The sequence below is a fragment of the Pundamilia nyererei genome, unplaced genomic scaffold (assembly GCF_000239375.1).
Source record: "Pundamilia nyererei isolate P.nyererei 1_Seehausen unplaced genomic scaffold, PunNye1.0 scaffold00106, whole genome shotgun sequence".
In the NCBI taxonomy this organism is placed as follows: Eukaryota; Metazoa; Chordata; class Actinopteri; order Cichliformes; family Cichlidae; genus Pundamilia; species Pundamilia nyererei.
Genome location: NW_005187507.1, coordinates 48,749 through 68,391, shown reverse-complemented (window position 1 = coordinate 68,391; position 19,643 = coordinate 48,749). Strand labels below are relative to the sequence as shown.

General features: G+C 41.5%; 1 protein-coding gene across 10 annotated transcripts in view; it reads left to right on the top strand.

The window, feature by feature from the left end:
• The window catches only part of hspg2 (heparan sulfate proteoglycan 2), a 95,276-nt gene that overhangs the window by 42,985 nt on the left and 32,648 nt on the right, over positions 1-19,643 (top strand). For 8 of the 10 annotated variants that reach the window (XM_005740921.1, XM_005740918.1, XM_005740922.1 and 5 more), the window contains 34 exons: positions 819-950; positions 1,313-1,457; positions 2,032-2,189; positions 2,313-2,453; positions 2,590-2,753; positions 2,828-3,007; positions 3,201-3,397; positions 3,706-3,853; positions 4,339-4,466; positions 4,694-4,780; positions 4,985-5,043; positions 5,296-5,363; positions 5,521-5,661; positions 5,835-6,008; positions 6,906-7,085; positions 7,176-7,294; positions 7,398-7,509; positions 8,158-8,271; positions 8,452-8,579; positions 8,694-8,780; positions 13,235-13,302; positions 13,432-13,493; positions 13,602-13,742; positions 14,529-14,720; positions 15,067-15,105; positions 15,598-15,702; positions 16,210-16,488; positions 16,590-16,643; positions 17,292-17,375; positions 18,110-18,202; positions 18,289-18,378; positions 18,672-18,902; positions 18,994-19,107; positions 19,201-19,328. In XM_005740921.1, coding sequence (XP_005740978.1) covers positions 819-950; positions 1,313-1,457; positions 2,032-2,189; positions 2,313-2,453; positions 2,590-2,753; positions 2,828-3,007; positions 3,201-3,397; positions 3,706-3,853; positions 4,339-4,466; positions 4,694-4,780; positions 4,985-5,043; positions 5,296-5,363; positions 5,521-5,661; positions 5,835-6,008; positions 6,906-7,085; positions 7,176-7,294; positions 7,398-7,509; positions 8,158-8,271; positions 8,452-8,579; positions 8,694-8,780; positions 13,235-13,302; positions 13,432-13,493; positions 13,602-13,742; positions 14,529-14,720; positions 15,067-15,105; positions 15,598-15,702; positions 16,210-16,488; positions 16,590-16,643; positions 17,292-17,375; positions 18,110-18,202; positions 18,289-18,378; positions 18,672-18,902; positions 18,994-19,107; positions 19,201-19,328 — 4,342 coding nt within the window. The remainder of the gene's footprint in view (positions 1-818; positions 951-1,312; positions 1,458-2,031; positions 2,190-2,312; positions 2,454-2,589; positions 2,754-2,827; positions 3,008-3,200; positions 3,398-3,705; positions 3,854-4,338; positions 4,467-4,693; positions 4,781-4,984; positions 5,044-5,295; positions 5,364-5,520; positions 5,662-5,834; positions 6,009-6,905; positions 7,086-7,175; positions 7,295-7,397; positions 7,510-8,157; positions 8,272-8,451; positions 8,580-8,693; positions 8,781-13,234; positions 13,303-13,431; positions 13,494-13,601; positions 13,743-14,528; positions 14,721-15,066; positions 15,106-15,597; positions 15,703-16,209; positions 16,489-16,589; positions 16,644-17,291; positions 17,376-18,109; positions 18,203-18,288; positions 18,379-18,671; positions 18,903-18,993; positions 19,108-19,200; positions 19,329-19,643) is intronic. The other 2 variants (XM_013912899.1, XM_005740924.1) reach the window with 1 other exon arrangement.

The following is a 19,643-nucleotide window of genomic DNA, read 5'->3' as shown; positions in this document are numbered from 1 at the left end:
GGGTGTTTTGTGTGACATTTGTATTTTCATGAGCTATTTCCAGACACTCAGTCTTCTTCGCACAGTCCAAAGACATGCATGGGGTTAGGTTAATTGGTTATTTTAAACTAGCTGTAGGTGTGAACGATTTTCTGTCTCTATGGTTGAGCCCTGGGACAGATTGGTGGCCCCTCCAGTGTGTACCCTGCTGCTTGCCCTATGACAGCTGGGATAGGCTCCACCCCCCACCGCCATATCCCAGAACTGGTTAAGCAAAGGAAAATACTTGCGTGTGAATATGAGCACACTTATTTAAAAAGAAGGAACAAATTATAGGCCTCTGAAACTTTCCACAAATGTATGTATTGCCACTGAGAATAAGTCACTTTACTGTGAAGAAAAAGAGTCCATCAGCGTTTTTTTGTGTGTACATATTAATTAGGGATAGGAGGATATTAAGGATAGGAGGATAGCTCCATGATAGATGTCCTTCTTTATCATTCTTTATGTTGAGTGAGGCCAATTAACACCTTCAGGTTCATATATTAAATCCAAAAATAGTGATATTCATCTTCTTATTTGACTCTGCAAAAAAGCACCTTTCCCATCCATCCATCCATCCAGCCATCTCAGGGTAAGGAGCCTATCCCTGCTACCATAGGGCAAGAGGTGGGGTAGCACCTTTCCCATAATGCTAAAAATGATTATTTTCAGTTTAGGTTATTGGTTGCTGGTGCTAAGCAATTGCTATGAGCCTTTCTGACCTTGATTCAAAGCTGCTGTTTATGTTGTGAAGGGATATAAATTTGCTATTACTTTTCATCTTGTCATCACTGCAGCCTCCAAGGGCCCCGATGACAGGTGTGCTCCTGAGCAGTTTGAATGCCTGAGTGATAACAAATGTATCCCAGCTAGTTACCAGTGTGATGAAGAGCCAGACTGTGAGGACCGCTCCGATGAGTATGGCTGCAGTAAGTCTCACTCCAGTGCCTGTCCACATCTGCCTGTTAATAGACTCATTCTCATACACATTCAACTGCTTTCTTTCATATTTTCATGCAAATCACTTCTCTGACACTACTGTGTATATTGTCTCCTTTGTACACTTTGCCTAATTTTCTGTGAAACAGGCTTTTTTCACATGTATTCAGTGAAACACAGGGCTTTTTGTGAACCCTCCATCCCTGAACTAAAAGAAAATTGTCTGTCCATAGCAGAGAATTTGACTTCCTCGGCCTTTATGAGCTTCACTCGCCAAATTCCAGTGACATGCCAGCTGTTTTGTAAATGTGCATTTATTTTTTGGTTTTTTGTCCTTTTTGACTCCTTGCAGCCCCTCCTGCGGTAACAAGCCCCCCAGAAGAGTCAGTTCAGGTTGCACGGGGAGCCACAGTAACATTCACCTGTCAAGCTGTTGGAGTGCCAACACCCATTATCACCTGGAGACTCAACTGGGGACACATTCCTACCAGCAACAGGTGGGTTTGATAGGAAATTCATCACCTCTGTGATTTTTGTTCATCAGGTCTATAATCAAACCTAATTTAGTGTACACATTCAGAAACTCTTAACCTCTGATAATTCAAAGTTTGGAGAAAACACAGTCAAAATGGCCTAAAATATCTATGAATTGGAGTTTGTTAATGTTATTTTTTAGTCAATCAGTTTCCAACAAACTTTCTTTATCTGATAAAAGCTAGAAGTTATCTGCAGTAGTCTCTGAAGATTTGAAAATCTCTGTGAAGGTATTTTCCTCTGTGATACAGTTTCAGGTGAGGAGGCTGTTGACAGTGTAGCTGATCGTCTCAGCTTTGACTCTTCATCTTTAGGCCCGTGATTGTAATTACCCGAATATTTGTGGTGTACTCCAGCTCCAGATGTTGCAGTTTCGAAATGTTCACTCTAGGCGTAGACGACTGCATGTGGGGTTTGGGCAATTACATTTAAAATTGATGGGTTTTTGTGTAACAATGTTTTCTAAGATTGTAACAGTGAGATGTAAAGGAAAGCTTTTTATCTTATTCCAATGGTGTTTTATTTCTCTGTTCTCAGGATTACTGTGACCAGTGATAATGGCCGTGGGACCCTCATTATTCGTGATGTGAAGGAGTCAGATCAGGGGGCGTACACATGCGAGGCCATTAATGCTAAAGGCTTGGTGTTTGGCATCCCAGATGGAGTGTTAACTCTTATTTCAAATCCAAACCCAGGTACGGACACATCCCTTGGGCCCAGCGTCAACGTGACTACAGTTTTAACAACAAACATTAAGTTATGTACCTTGGAAACTGTAGGATAACTGTAGTTAAGTTATATCCACTTGTTCTTTCCAGGCAACTGTCCTGATGGTCACTTTAGCGTGAATGGCCGCTGTTTGTCCTGCTTCTGTGGTGGAATCTCTAAAAATTGCAAGAGCACTGGACGTTATCGCAACCATATCAGTCTGCGTTTCACAGAGGAGGAAAACTTCAAAGGCAAAAAAAGCTTTTAATGCATATGCGTATGGTTTCAGCTGACAGAACAGATAAACTGTCAGCTGAAATAGCTTTCAAACTTTTATTCCTAACATTGAGAGCTAACATAAAATAAATCTGAACTTGTCAATTCCAGGAGTGAACGTTACCTACCCATCGAGGCCTGGTACTCCTCCTCTTTCCTCCACTCAGCTCCTTATTAACCCGGAGATGGAAGAGTTCCAGCTTGTCGACCTCTCACGTCGTTTCCTTAACCTCGACTCCTTCTGGACCTTGCCTCGCCAGTTCCTGGGCAATAAAGTAAGGAGAAAATAATTCACAAGTCTCATTTTAATTGCCACGCTTATTCGTGTTAATCATTCCATTTGTTTTAGATCGATTCCTATGGAGGATCATTGAAGTTTAAGGTGCGGTACACACTAGCACGCGGATTGTCCGAGTCTGTGGAGAAGCCAGATGTGACGCTGGTTGGAAATGGGCGCAGGCTTGTGTACCGCAGAGGCAATGGCACCCCTCCCAATGTGGTCAACCAAAAGGAGATCAGATTCACTGAAGTAAGGGCTCTGGTTCAGGTTCTGCGCAATCCTGTGGTAACTTTGTAATGATGTAATGATTATATGTGTTTTTGAAAATGTAGAAAGATTTTATAGGTCATGACGGAGTAATAATCTAATAATGATCAAAAGTAAGATGAATTAAGCACTTCCACATGCATTATGTTAGTTAACCTAATTGTTAAATTTTTAGGACAACTGGCAGCACTCCAGTGGTCGTTCTGTGACCCGAGATGAGCTGATGATGACCTTGGCCAACCTGGAAAGCATCAGCATCCGCACCAACTATGATAACCACATGGTCAGTGTGGCACTCAGTGACATTGTCATGGATACCACGACTGTGGAGTTCAGCGTTTTGGGTCATGCTAAGGACGTTGAAGAATGCAGGTGCGTTAAGTGAGAAGGAGGAAACGCCCAGTCTGTTGGGTTTCTCCAGTGTGTACACATGTAGTGTAAAGAGCACAATACAGTAATAAATTGATTATTTCATCGCAAGGGCTAATTTTATATTTATACTTTGGTGATTATTTATAATAGTTTCATCTCAGTCTCCTTTGTGTCTAATGCAACAAGAACAACAAAAAGTCTGTTTTTCAGTCAGCTGTTTTTTATTTACCGCAAAGTGTTGTAATTTGCCTCATCATAGTTTCATTATGAAAGCCATGCTTGATCATTTGTATTTTAATCTTTCCCAGATGTCCTCCTGGATACACAGGCCTGTCTTGTGAGATGTGCTCTGCTGGTTTCGAGCGTGTTCCTGGTGGCTTGTATCTGGGAACCTGTGCTGGTTGTAATTGTAATGGACATGCTACTGCCTGTGATCCAATCAGCGGACAATGTCTGGTAAAACCCCCCAAAACAAAACAAAAATGAGTCAGACAATTGTGTCTGCATTAGAGGATGATTTGTTTAGCCCAGGTTAAAAAACAAAAGCAGGACAAAATAGGTTGTTTAGCCCTTTTTAAAGGCTTATAGAGCCTCACTACCAGCACATATGCAAGTAACACCTTTTGATTCAAACAGGAAAATAGTCAGAAGTTGGTTTCATGGTGGATGCATAATGGAGCAAAAAGGCTAAGAAACAGTTCCAGCATATTATTCGCTGCAAAACCCAAACTTGCTAGTTGTGATATAAAAAATACCCCAAATTTCCCCATGATTCCAGTCTTGCATGCATGCTTGGTTTATTGGTAGAGCCATTAACAATGGTATCACTCTTCTCATTGAATTCTCAACAATAGAATAACCCCAAATATTCTCAAAAATGTTAAATTTACTTTGAGTGACATCTGTGTGAGTGAATTGACTGTGTGTTCTCCTAACCACAGAGCTGCCAGCACAACACAGAGGGCCCTCAGTGCGACAAGTGTCGTTCTGGCTACTTTGGCGACCCAAGCCGAGGCCGCCCTGATGACTGCAAGCCCTGCCCTTGCCCATACACTGAGACATCACGACGGTAAGGTCAAAGACAAATGCTCAAACACATCTACAGTACAATATGGAAGACTAATGCATGCGGAAACAGTCTTCAAACAAGGTTTCATTGGTAAATAAACGGAGCTTTCTCACTACTCAAGCTGAGCTCATTCAGATACGAGAATACTGTTTTATGCATTTCACATGCTACTCATTAAACTGCAGCTCCAAGATTTTGATTCATTATTCTTTCTGCGGACCTTGTAGGTTCTCTGACACCTGCTTCCTGAACATTGACCAACAGCCAACATGTGACGCATGCAGGCCCGGCTATACAGGAAGACGCTGTGAAAAGTGAGGAAACGTATACGTACCCTTACCTGAGCGTAATTAAGAACCTGTACGGATATGAATTAAGCTGTACGACTCTCTTGGGGCTGTTTGCGACAATGACTGTTGTATTGTATGGTGCAATATTCTCAAATATGCCAAATGTATTTAAAATTAAAATTAACTACACTTTGATATCTACTATATCTCTGTCTGTTTTTTTTCCAGGTGTGCTCCTGGTTATCAGGGTAACCCTCTTCTGCCTAATGGAAAATGTGTCCCTGTCTGTGAGTACACTTACATTAAAGAAATCCAAAGACCTTTACATTATTGTTTGGCTTGTTGAACTAGTGAGTTATCCAGCCGTATGATCACAAGAAGATCTAAATCTTGTGTAATGATTCCCATCAGTTTTTCCCCCCCTGGGGTTACAGTAGATTCTAGTGTGTGATCATGGCTTAGGTATGCAGGGTGGCTGGAACCCTCCCAGGTGGACTTTCTTCTCCATATGTGATCTTTCCACTGCTCTGTCCCTGCAGCAAACCCATCTACCAAGTGTGATGAGAGAGGAATTGTCAGCTCCAGCAGCGGGCCATGCAGCTGTAAGGTATGGCTGCAGTATGGTAAACATCGTCAGTTGTTATAAATCTGCAAGGCTGAGTTTTTCTGCTGTCATTTTTTATCAAAGGATTGAAGGGCTTGACAGGCACATGGGCCACATATGTGACTGTGTTTGTTTATTTGCTTCTTTGCCTACGTTGCAGAACAATGTGGCAGGCGCTCTGTGTGACGAGTGCAAGCCTGGGTTCTTCCACCTATCAGGGTCCAACGCTGAAGGCTGTCTACAGTGTTTCTGTATGGGCGTCACCAAACAGTGTTCCAGCTCCACTTGGAATAGAGAACAGGTGGGCTGCCAAGCTCTGAATGGAAAAAGAAGGAGCACATATATTTGGCACCATGATGTCACTCAGTGTTTGCTCACTAATGCTGTATCAGCAAATCTTTTCAGGTTCTAGATTGTTTCTAGTTATAAGCAATGTGCAAACGCTTCAGTCAGTCTTGTTTCTGCATCTCTCAGGTGCGGGGCGGCGTAAACGGGCAACTCTTCTCCCTCTCCAATAGTGCCAACACTAATACTATCACTGAAGGCATCTCACAAAGGGGCTCCTCTGAAGTTGTCTACCGTTTCTTCTCGAGTCTCCCTAATGACATCTACTACTGGGTCCTGCCTGAGAACTTCAGGGGAGATAAGGTGAGGAAACCTAACAAAACAACAACCAAGTGAGTAGCAGGCAGGGAACAAGGAAAAAATCATGCATGTTTAAGGTGATTTCTGTTTTCTGATTTCTATGTTGTCAAGTAAGAAGGCTGCCTTTATCCATGCATTGAGGCTCTTTTGGACCTTCGAGTCAAAGCCAGTCAAGGATGTCTTGTGACTCCCCTCACAGTATCGGAGGGGTTAAATACCTTTCCACTATTCAGTTTGTTGAAATGCTCACCTTTTCAAAGCAGATGGCCATACGTCATTAATCTGTTTCTGCTGGGAGTTTCTTTCTGTTTAAAACTGATGATGTCTCTCAGCTGTCTCCAAACACTTGCTCAAAGGAAATATGTGCTTCTCTCTGTATTGTCCATCCATCCATTCGCTTCCGCTTATCCTTTTCAGGGTCGCGGGGGGCGCTGGAGCCTATCCCAGCTGTCATAGGGCGAGAGGCGGGGTACACCCTGGACAGGTCGCCAGTCTGTCACAGGGCTAACACACAGGGACAGACAACCATTTGCACTCACATTCATTCACACATTCACACCTAGTGACAATTTGGATTATCCAATTAACCTATCCCCACAAGCTGCATGTCTTTGGACGGTGGGAGGAAGCCGGAGTACCCGGAGGGAACCCACGCAAACACTGGGAGAACATGCAAACTCCACACAGAAAGACCCCGGCCTGATGTTGGAATTTGAACTCAGGACCTTCTTGCTGTGCGGCAACGGTGCTAACCACCGTGCCACCGTGCTGCCTCTGTATTGTAATGTCTTGATATTACTATGTAAAGTGCTCTTAGATGACCTATGTTATGATTTGGCACTACACGAATAAAACTAATTTGATTCGAATGAGCATTTGTTTTCAACATGTTGCTACCAGGTGACAGCTTATGGCGGAGAGCTTCGCTACACAGTGAGCTTTGAACCATTTCAGCGCTCTCTTGTGATTGATGGTCAGCCAGATGTGGTTCTCCAAGGCAATGGAATCTTCCTGGAACACTACGCTCAAACCAGACCGCTCCCACGTGTCCCACAAATTGTCACTGTGACCTTCCGAGAGGTGTGTTTCAGTGTTTTTTTGGAAGTTTAGCTAAACCTAAATCCTCATCAACATTTCACTTTCGCTTAATTGTTTTTCTCTGGCTGACAGTCTGAATGGCGTCGTGCTGACGGACAGCCGTGTACTCGTGAGCACCTACTGATGGCGCTGGCAGACGTTGCTGTCTTCATGATCAGAGCCAGCTATGCCGACAATTTGGCTGAGAGCAGGTATGCTGGGAGGTTCCTCAAAGAGTGTGGAAAAGTTTCACAAATCACATATTAATCCGAGAGGATCACACTGCTTCACATGTCTTTTTTATGCGTGATTTAGTGTCTCAGATATCCAGATGGACATTGCTGTTCCTCACTCAACTGGGTATGAACGTGCTCTGGAGGTGGAAGAGTGCGCCTGCCCTCAAGGATACAGAGGACCATCTTGCCAGGTACACATGAGGAGAGTAGTCTAGATTATTCTAGATGAGATGACAAAAACTTAATAGCTGCAACTAATGATTATTGATATATGATTCTATTCATTGTTATTAGTTGTACAGAAAGAGGCATTTTTGCTTTGGAGTTTTTAAAGTAATGGAAAATGAAAAAAATCTGCACTAATGTCTCTTTATAAATAAATCAATAATTATTTATACATGTAGTTTTGCACAGGAAATATTTTCCCTCATGTGAACTACAGCTGCCAGTTAAATCAGTTTAATGTATCAAAGCAAGAATAACAGGATGTAAACATTGATGGTTGTTCATCTGAGGCTAGCTTAGCTTCAAGCTTCTGTAGTCCGTTCTATGTGAAACTGCAAACTCCATCTTCTGATAATTCAAACTGCTGTTTTGAATTGGTACGAGCAACTTTGCAACCTTCGATTTTACTGAAGTTATTCTGACAAAGGAAAGAAAGCAAAGGCACCACAGATGTGTCTAAGCTTGCTAGAAATAAAGTCTCTTAATTTTTTCCATAATACTGCTTGGCGATAATTGCAGTCTGTCTCGCTCCGGCAGTGGAACAAAGACATTTTCCTGTTTGTCATCACTTGTCTCTCACCTGAGGTGCTTTTCCATTTTTTTCCATTCTGCAGGAATGTGACGAAGGGTACACGCGGACTACCTCTGGGCTTTACCTGGGCACATGTGGGAGGTGTGATTGTAACGGTCACGCCAGCAGCTGTGACCCGGAGACCGGCAGGTGTCTGGTAGGTTCTGTGCTACTCTTCCCCTCTCTGTAGCCTTTGTCAGTGCTGAGCCGTCTTTGATCTCTGACACGGAATGTGCAAATTATTTCTTGGCAAATCCCAACATGTGGCTACCTAAGTGCCATATCTTCAACTGTTCCATGGATCACACCCCTTTTTTATGTGTTTCCTGACCTAAAGCAATGTCTCCATAACACTGCTGGCTCAAGATGTGAGCGCTGTCAAAATGGTTTCTATGGAGACCCAGTCACGGGTGGTGCTCAGGCCTGTAAGCCCTGCTCCTGCCCTGGAATCTCTTCTAATAACCAGTAAGTTTATGTCAGAAATGATTTTCAGTTTACTTTTTTGTTCTTTTTCATGCTAAAGTAAACTGTGTGCAGGGCAGGATCAGTCTCTATCGTCATCTCTGTTTTTTCAAACAGATTCTCCACGACCTGCTATCTGGATTCTGACGGCCAGCCGACCTGTGACAACTGTCCTCTTGGATTCACTGGCCGACGCTGTGAAAGGTACGTTGCTCCTCTTCTATTTCTCATCCCTCTATTTTTCTCTTTGTCTTCCTCTCAGGGTTGTCTAAGCACTGCTCAGTGTTTGGGGTTACCTGGCTGGCCGGCAGAAAGGTTTCCAGGGGCTGGCAGTAGCACAGACTGATTTCATTCACAGGAGAGGGATATAAGCATGTCTGTGGTTCAAATTTCCCTTTTTTTCATGGTTTTTGTAGCTGAAGTATATCAAAGGAGGGATGGGATCTCTAATATATCTTTAAGGTTTTGTACTGTGTCCTCACAGAGCTGCTGGTGGTTCTCAGTGTTGTATTGTGGGTGTTTTGATTTGCAGATTGTGAAGTTATTTCTGCTGCTACTAGTAGTTTTCTTCGTCCCACATGCGACACAGACCACTAAGGTTATTTCTCCTGTGGCACAATGCTGTGTCTTTGTTGTTGGCTCAGTTCCCTTCGTTGGTAACGAGGATGCCATCAGTCAGATTAGATTTTTTTTTTTTTTATAGAAAAGAAATATGCTGAAGGAGAACTAACAGTTTGGAAATAGACTTTTTTTTCCCTCTGTATATCTTACTTTTGCTTTCTTCTCCTTTTACATTATCTCCAGAAGCCTTTTTCAAAGGTTGCATTCTGCTTCACCTTTTTGCTTGGCTGATAGAAACACATTGTAGGTGCTGGCTAATGTGATTTCTGCACAGATCAGTTGTTTTGGTCATAAATGTAGATGTGGCATTTATGTGGACTGTCTGGCTAATGAATCTTTGCCACCCCAATGGCAAAGATGAAAAGGTGACTTGGGTACACAGCGCATCTTGTCATTTACTATGATATGAAGTCCCTGCCTGTATCCCTGCCTGATTTTGCTATTTTGATATTAAGAGAAGAGATGCCATCTGCAGACAGTTGTGGGGACCCATTCCTGGAGAAGCACACAGAGGGCTCCCTGCCTATGGGATGTGGACCTGAAACAATATTCAATTTCAACTGGGATAAAGAATTAGAACTAAACGGCAGTGGAGATGATGACAGTGAAAATCCTAGGCCTGTTACTACTATCATCCCTACTAGGGCTTTATTGTCTACTGCATCACAGCATCACAGAACTCAATCAACAAAAATAATTGGGGTGGGCGTTGTTTCAGTCACCCCCAAAAAGTTAGTGTCCAGACTCCCACCACGCTTCACTCCAAGCCCAGAGCGCAGACAGTCAAGCTTCCAGCAACTTCTCCGGCTTCACCTGAACTCCTTTAACCGACGACTGACCATGCTGGAAAGCAACACGCTTGATATGAAGGACAGCATTCATAGTATGGAGAAACAGCAGAGTCTTCTCAGCTCCCAGCTGAAAGACGTTATCAGTCTGCAGACAGCCTCAGAGAAGAACAAGAAAGTTAGCGAGCTGGAAAAGAGCTACACAGAAATGGAGGCTCGTCTGAGCAGACTAGAGGGGCGGTTAGAGATCCTAATAGATGGTTTCACAGCCCTGGCTCAGGAGATGAACAAGATGAAACGTACAAGACACATTTCCCGTTCACTCCAAGAAAAAAGGGTTCTGCCTTCACTCACAACTGTCATTGCGGTCCCATTGCACTCAACACCTCAGCCTCAGGTCAGAGTTATACCTACTAAAATGTCTCTCACTAGTAAAGCCACTGTTCCCAAAAGCATACCGACTCCAGGTCTCCTCTCAAACAAACACAAATCTGCTCCTAAGACAGATAGAAAAGTCCAATCAGTGAAAAACACAACAAACCTCCAATCAGTCAATAGGTCATTCAAAAATCAGTCTTCAGCAAGATCAACAGTCAGGTTGAAGACCAGCCAAAGTAAACCTAACACTAACTCAGAGTCTACACCTCAAACTGTAGTGAAGCCTCAAACAAAAAAGCCAGAGGGCAGGAGGGCTGCTGTGACACCAAAACATAATTCACAGCCAAGGCAAACAAAACTAAAGGAAGTTAAAGAAGAGGCAACAATCACAAAATTTCAAGTGGACCCACCACCTCACAACTCAAAGCCTGCTAAAATCCCTCAGCTGCAAAAACAGTCTGATCGGGCCAATAAAAAGGATCCAGCTCTACTTAACATAAACAATGGCCGTAAAAAGACAGTGATAGCAGATGCAACAAAGAAGGCTCCGGAGAGTGTGAAAACTTCAGAAGATGATTCAAAGAAATTGCCAAAGCCTCACAAAGGTAGCTCTAACCCAGATAAGAAAAAGACTGAACACAAGTTTGCTCATAAGTTGCCCTCTCACAAAACGAAAAATTCAACCAAGGTCACAGTGACAGCCACAAAGACTGTTAAGGCTACTACAGCCAAGAAACCTAAAACAACAGTAAGAAGGACAACTCTTGCTCAAATCAACGCTACCTCTCCAAAGAAGAAGTCGAACATAACGATAAAAAGGACATCAAGTCCCACTAAATCCAAGGCTGTTGCTAGGAAGAAAAACACTAAAAAACACCAACATAAAAAGAAAAAATATTTTGAATCTGGAGTTTTGGACCTGCTGAGGCTTCTAAATGGAGATTCTAAATCTGCTAAGCAGAGCAGGAATCAAGAAGGTTCTCTACATATTGTCTTGGGAAAGCTGGCCATTCCCATCAAAATTATCCCTGATGACTAGAAAATATGTTGTTGTTGTCTAATTTTTTTTCAGTTATTTTTTTAATTTCTCTGATCTTGGTCCTATTTATATATACTACAATCATATCAATGGAATATAATGAAGGCACAAATATTACAGTATTTACAGTATTTTACATTGACTTTTAATTTATTAAAGGTATACTCTGCGTTTACAGTATAGACTAATACAAAAGTGTTTGGGGGGTGTTTTCCTCTGCAGAAAACCAACCATTTTTTGTCATTTCTTCTCTCCCCTCTTATTCTGCTGTGTTTGCTACATTTCTAAGCTGCAACTTTTATCCCAAACCAAAAACAAATTGCAGGTTAGTCACAGTGGATATCTTTAAAAATGTTCTGTCCTCTGCTCTCTGTGTGTGTTTGACGGCTGAGCTGTGCTGCTCACACAGAGCAGAGACCACAGGGGACAGCTTGAAGCAAAATTCCTCTCCCTCTTACTTGTCCAGTCATAAAGAGGGGCCGATTTTAAAGAGACAATGCTTTGTTTTGTTTTGTTCTTTTTGGTTTTTTTGCAAACAGTAACCAACAAGTCCTGCATTTGATACCTTTAGTGTATTATTCCTTTAGTCTTTAATGCAGATGCTTACATATTTTTAAGTGTATTATGTGGCAAAGTACTGTCAGAACTATTGCACACAATTCCGCTATGAAGAGATTGCTTAGCATGTGAACCTTTCATATGTGTACTTTGTTCACTTCATTATGGGCATGCTACCTCAAATTTGACCCCTAAATGTTCCTCTGCAGTCCAAGGCTTTGGACATAAAAAAAAAAGAATCCAAGGGCAAAATTTTAATATTGTTGCTTTTTATTGTCATGTAAAAAAATGAGTGTTGCTTTCTGCTTTTGGAGATTGTTCTTTGCGTTTTATATTTTTATAATTTCCATATGATGTTCTTTCAGTATGACAATTCTGATGTACTGCACGTTTGATTTTTGTTATTATGATGTCTGTAAAACAAGATTAAGTTAACTCCTTTTGGAAAGTTCTTGAAGTCCCAGTAGACACTTTGAATAGTGTTTCTGAAAACAAGTTTATAGCATGGAAGTCTGCTTTCTTGGCTGTTGACCTATGGACCTGCCAGAGGATAGGTGAGGTAAGACTGATAGCAGTCGTCCCTGCACAAATCGGGTTTGGATGAGTTGGGTGACAGTGCCAATGTATGCTTGAGCTGATGGTGCTTTGCTTTTCTTTGTCACACTATCAAAAATGATCACTTTCTTCTGCCTTAGCATCTTCTCTTTTATCTATTCCTAGTAGCTACTATTCCTACCTCTGCTTTCTTTGTTGTCACATGAGTTTAGATTAATAATTGTTTTCATCTTGATCATTTTTTTCTGGTTTTCTGTAAATTGTAGTGTTTCTGTTCATTTGAAAAAGAGATTTCTCATTTTCAGCTGTACAACACTCCTGTGAGAGATGGGATCAACATCTGAGACATGTTGAAAGTTTTATCAGAGGCTGTGCTTCATCCATCTCCAGTGCAGGCAGTGTTTAAAACCTGTTAGTATACAGCGGAAAAGCTGGGTGATTTGGTTCATGTTGATGTAATGCTAGCTGTCTGTGTAGATGCGTATACTTGCTGAATGGAGTAACAGAATGGTACATGTGTTTCTTGTCTGAGTCACTCAGTCCTTTGTTTCTCGCTGAGGTCTGGTTTGGGTCAAGAAGATGCCTTAAAGGACATTATTCATCAAATTTATCTCTTCTTGCAGGCTTCCCAGCTTCCTGCCCCATTGTTCTTCAGGTTAATACTTTTTGCATCCTTCTTGACTGGAAATATTTACTTTAACTATCTATTTTTATTTCAGATGTGCTCCAGGATACACTGGTAATCCAATGCTTGGACAGAGCTGTAAAGTTGGCAATGGACGTGATGGTAAATTCAGTATTTTGATCTAGAAAAATAACAAATCTGTGCCTTATTTTTATAAGGAAAATACAAGTTGCAAAGATACTATTCAATACAGAACTTACTGTAATCTTCTACCTTTCTGCCGTGTGACAGAGTGCTATAACTGTGACCAAAGAGGGCATGAAAGCTGCAATAGTGGTGTGTGCAACTGCAAGGTGATCAAACACCGTCACTTCATGTTTGCATTAATTCCTTAGGTATTTTCACCTTCTGAATATTATAGCATGGGCTGCTTGTATCTTTTTCCTCTGATGCTGGTGTAGATGAACGTTGAAGGCCAGTATTGCTCCACCTGTAAGACTGGGGCCTTCCATCTGAGCCAAGAAAACAAAGATGGCTGCCTGTCCTGCTTCTGTATGGGTGTCACTCAGCAGTGCTCCAGCTCAACCTACTACAGAGATCTGGTAAGACTTTAAATAATAGTAAAAATACAAAAACAGATAGGGTCAAGGCCCAGCAAAGACTCCAATATGGCCTACTGGGCAGCGTTAGAAAATGTGATGGAGGGCATAAATCTTGGACTTTTAACTGTATTATCATAAGTTTTACAGTGTTTCCTGCTGATAAAGACCTCCGCTGTAGTCATTCATACTACACCGAAGTAACAAATAAACAATTGAGTGACAGAAAGGTTCCTGTTTTTTTCATTATTGCAACTTCCCCCATTTTGCTTTCCTCATTGGTACCTTTTTTAATGTATCTTTTGTAGTGGGTCTCTATTAAACCCTGCACTTTCATTATTCATGTGCAAGAAGACCTTCAAGTCTCATGCAGTCTGTATCAAGCCTGTTAGTCTGCTTCTCCCTTCCTTTTAGCAAAGTTTTTTTTTCTGATTTTCTGCCTCTTGGAAATGAAAGATTTCAGCACAAGGTGGAAGGGTGTTCTGTGCTCACAGCCAGAATATGAGAATATGACATCACCATATTAGGGGTATCAACTTTCGCTGATCTGAAAGTGTAAAAATGTGTTTGAAGTGGAGCGTTTAAAACCGTCTGAACTCTGAGCATTTGGATCAAAGAGATTACTTGTCTGTGGGAATGTTTAATAGGAGCGTCTTTTATCACTTTAAAACTTTGCGATTAAAAAATGAGGAAATGCAAAATATTTTTCTTTTAAGCACCTTATTTATTAATGTTTTTTAAGTGGTACTGCATTATTTAGTGGCTTGTATACTTAAATGTGCTTTGTAGGTGTCCTCAGTCTTTTCTCCAGGGAACTTCCAGGGATTCGCTCTGGTCAACCGTCAGCGCACCAGTCGCATTTCCACTGGTTTCACTGTAGAGATTTCCAATGAAGGCACTCAGCTGTCCTACAGTAACTTTGACTACCTGGGACAGGAGCCTCACTACTGGCAGCTTCCAGGAGTTTACCAGGGTGATAAGGTCAGTATTAAAAAGAATATACCACAGATACAACAGTTAAAACACCCCCATGCTGCATATAAACATGCTCAGCAGCACACATCAGAAACAACTAGACCATCCTACTCAACTATTTTCTCCCTTTTGCTGCTTTTTCTTACTTCAAGCTTCAGCCAGTCCTTTTAGAGTGAACTTGTTTATCAATCTTTGCGTGATTTCTTTTCCTTCATTCCTGCAGTGGTTTCATCTTTTAAATCTGAACAGCATTTATATTGGCAAAATAATTTGTATAGATTTGATGGCCCCAGTGACGACTCACATAATGTAGCTTGTTCTTTGTGTTTGTCTCCCTCTCCACGCTCTATAGAAAAATTCTCATTTTGCTCGTGTGAAACGAAAAGATCAGGTATAAAGTTGTTGTATGTTGTGATTGCTGTTAGATCATATAAAATCTGGTGATTTTTTTCTGAAGTGCAGTGTTATCTGGCATGTTTCAAGTAACTGTACTGCATTTGAAATACGCTGGTTGATGTACAATAATAATAATTATCATGTTATGCATATATCGTGAATATGCACTGAAAAGTTCTGTGATCATTTATCTATACTGGCACAGTTATTTATTAGATGCATGCCATTTTTACAGCTGTGCATGCATTTTGCAGCTGAAGGTGGCAAACAAAGGCCCCTTAGAGTTACCCACTTTTATCAAAGTCCATATTCCACATCGCTTTCTGCTTCACATGATATAAGCCTTGTGGATTGATCATTAATGGTCCATTAAAGAGCTTCATAAACTTTAACTTTTACTGGAATAACACTGCCATAACACTTGCAAATACCATCAGCTCAGTGGTGAGCAAAGTGATCAAAGAGCTTACTTTATCCACATCAATAGAGTGATTCATATTTGCCAGAGGAGCAGCTAAGGAAGGATGCTTCCATCTGGAACCTAATGGCCACTCAACGTAAAGACACCCACAGAACCAAAAGAGCTAGCCAGGTATTTGGTGTGACCTGCACTGTAGATCGGAGAATGTAAAACTCGTTTGTCTAACAAGAATAAGTGATGCACAGTGTTTTTGTGGACATCTATAGAAGTAACATCATCATCTTGGTTATTAGATGTAGCAGCATGAACACTTGGGTTTGATGAAGTGGGACTGAGCAGAAGCACATCGTCAGATATGAGCGTGTGTGCATGTGAGTGAGTTATAGAGAACTCTGGCATGAATAGCAAAATCGTAGTTTCTTACGTGAAAGAACTTTTTAAGTGTTTTGTTGGTGTGACTACATTGTTTGAATGGAAATAATAGAATGAGCCTATCATGGGCAGCATCTACAGTAACTATATAAAAACTGATTGCCTGCATAACCTGGTGTCTCTAAATAAACTTTGTCACTTTTATTGATGGTCAAGCAAGTTTTCCATGGTAGGCCCCCCTTCTCTTGGAGTGGGTATATATCAGGTTACCTATTATCTGTCTCTGGTACACCACTTTCCCCTCAGGGTGCTGTCAGAGAGCTGGATGATGAAGTCTGGGCACTTCTCTCTAATTTCTCCAATGGGCAAGCTGGTTCTCCTCCATTTTTCCCCTCCTATAAATCCTCCTCCTTTCCTCCGTACTCTTCTCCCTATACTTCCCGAGTCTCGACTTCCTCTTCGTCTTCCTCTCATTCTCGCTGGTCTTTGCGTAACCCGAGTCCCCCACCCCCCCCATCTGGTATCGCTTCAGTTAGACCAACTCGACCCCAACCTTACTCCCCAGGACATGCTCCTCATCTCCAGGTACACTCTGTCAGTGATTGCAAGAGGTTTCGTTTATTTTTCGCAACCCTTTTGTTGATGTCTTGCATTTCTTTTTGGGGCCTGGTTCTCCCGTGAATCAGCAGAGCAAGAACACAGTGAGCAAGACTTATAGTACGACTGGTGGGACCAGCAAGGTAGATAGTGGAATGACTGAGTGACTAACTTCATGTACATTATAATCTTAAACCTTTAAAGTTAATTAACAACTTTCTTTTTTTATTTGTTGAGGGTTGTTTTTTTCCAGATATTTAAAATAAAACTTAATTATAATTTGCGACATTAATGCTGAATATAATGCATGTAGTTCATAAAGACTAGAGAATGGGTAGTTGACTTAATTCTAGTGATTAATTGGAATGGAGGTATTTTTTGTTGTTAAGCAAATCACTCCCACTCATTGCTGTCACAGTGTGCACTGTAATTCTCCACTTAACACTGGTTTTTATAATGGCCTGTCATTATGCTGTTGTCTGGTTTAGATCCCCATCTAATTGAGGCACTTGTTAAGCTGTCATTGCCGTATTACTGACTGTGCAAGTTGCTGTTTTAGTTGTCAGGCAAGGCACAGTGCAAGTGCTCTGCTGTTATTGATTGGCAGCAATGAAACTCCTACGTGAAAACATCTACTTCAAAGTGTTTAGTTACAGTACATGTTATGTTTGTACCCGATACTTCCCAGGCATACTTTCTGGAATTCTTGCTTGCTTGCTTGTGATTTCATCTTGCTGCTTAACTCTCGCTCGCTTCCTGTGGCTTATTCTCCTTCCTCCTTTGCCTCTCAGTACTTTCTGGTCTACAAAGGTTTCAACTTGCACCAGGATGGTCTGCTCTACTGGCAGCTTCCAGGGCAGTTCACAGGGGATAAGGTAATTGTGAAAACGTGGCTCGCTCCTGGTCATCCCCTTAGAGGTCACATAAAATATTGCACTCCTATTATCCTCAAGCATTCCTACATACCTGTCCACAAAACCTATGCCCATAGTTTTCCAGTTGTCCCCCACCCTTTCCCTTCAGTGTAGCTTCTTGATTTCCTGTCCTACATTCCTCCTGTGTATTAAAATGTGAGGGCTTTTTGCCATGTTATGATTGGAGTTTTAACTGCTTGGCTTTTTGTAAAGTGAGATGTAATGCAAAGGTCAGAGATCATGTTATTAGATTTTCTCTTAATTAAGTGATGAAGTGATGAAAACATGCGTGGCAGTATACGTCTCACATGAGACAAAAGCAGCAGATGCAGCAATGTCATGACTTTCATTCTTTGCTATGGCCTCCGGCTTCAAAAGCATACATAAAGCAAGTTGATGGTATCTTTCTTTGTTAATGGCCTTGGAAAAAATAACCTTCACAATCACAGAAGCCATTAGACATCCTTCCCATGGATAAAATTCAGGGAATGCAGTTTTACATGTATTTACAACTCTGCAAAATGTAAAGATGCTCACATGTTGGAAAAAAATCAGTTTACACCTTTATGTCCTCCTATCAAAGGACTTGTTGTCAGTAAAAACTCACTTTCAGCAGCCACCAATGTGTTTCACATTTCTCTTTTATCTTGAGAACTGCAGCACTCATTAACCTGACATTAAATTTCACGCTTTAGGTGGGGTCCTATGGTGGAAAACTTAAATATACCATTTCCTATGTGGCTGGTCCGAGAGGAACGCTCCTTGATGATGCTGACGTTCAGATTATTGTGAGTATCTCTGGGAAGTTTGCTGATTTCTACCATTGTTATATGCATTAGGAGGATTTGCTCACCTGCTTGTGTTTTTCCTTCAGGGTAATGACATCACCTTGGTAGCCCGTCAGCCTTGGCAGCGGAGGCAACAGGGCAGAGAGATGAATACATTTGAGATCGTCTTCAGAGAGGTGAGTGGTTCATAACGTTATGTTATTTTATAAGCCAATTTAATTACAAGTTAGATTTTTCCAATTTAAATATATTTTTAATTTTTACTATAGGTCTGTGTTATATATATATATATAGATAGAGATAAAAACTACAGAAAATTTTAGGCTTGTTGAAGTGAAACCATCCACGACTGAGCCTGTCCTTTGTTTTCTTATCTTCCTGAAGCTGAACGTGCTAAAACTCACTTTTCTTAAAATCTATTCATAATGCACACCAATTGCTTTAGCCTATTTTTTTTTCTCCCTACTAGGAAAATTGGCGTCGACCTGATGGCATGATTGCCACTAGAGAGCACCTGATGATGGTTCTGGCTGATCTCGATGACATCCTGATTCGAGCATCCTACTCCACAGAGATGCGCTCCTCCAGCATCTCTGACATCAGCATGGAAGTTGCTGTGCCCAACTACAGCGGCTTGGCACAGGCCCTCGAGGTGGAGCAGTGCCGATGCCCACCTGGATACCAGGGACTCTCCTGCCAGGTCAATCTTTTTTTAAAAATAAATTTCTCAGATTTTTCTTTCTTTTTCTTTTTACCTGATTGTGCCTAAATCAAGTATGTGTCATTTTTAGGACTGTGCTCCTGGCTATACCCGCACCGGTGGTGGCTTGTACCTGGGTCACTGTGAGCTCTGTGAATGCAATGGTCATTCTGACTCCTGTCACCCGGAGACCGGCATCTGTACAGTACGAAGCACCAGATCAGCTAATGATTGGTATTTTTCTTTGAATTAAAGCTTCCTGACAAGATCTCTAAACAGAGTATTTACCTTCTTCCAGAGCTGCCTACATAACACGCAGGGTGAGCTCTGTGAGCAGTGTGCTCCTGGTTTCTTTGGTGACCCCACTGTTGGCACTCCAGAAGACTGCCAGCCATGTGCCTGCCCTCACACTGACCCAGACAACCAGTAAGTTCTGGCACGTATATTAAGACGTTACATTCCAGCTCTATTTATAGCTCAGGACAGCTGTCCAGTGCAATTAACCCTGTCTTGTAGATTTTGGAGTATTGGTGAAACATTACCCTGTTTACTACAGCCTTATATCAAATCCTGCGTATTTCATTATCCTGATGAAAGTGTCTGATTTTGCACTTACATTTCACTTTACCATAACATAATTTTGCTGTTTCATGGCAATGAAATACCAAATCTGTTGAAAATAATAATTTTGAAAAACAATTGTAAAAAGGCAAAGTCTTAAAGACTACTATAACTTCCATA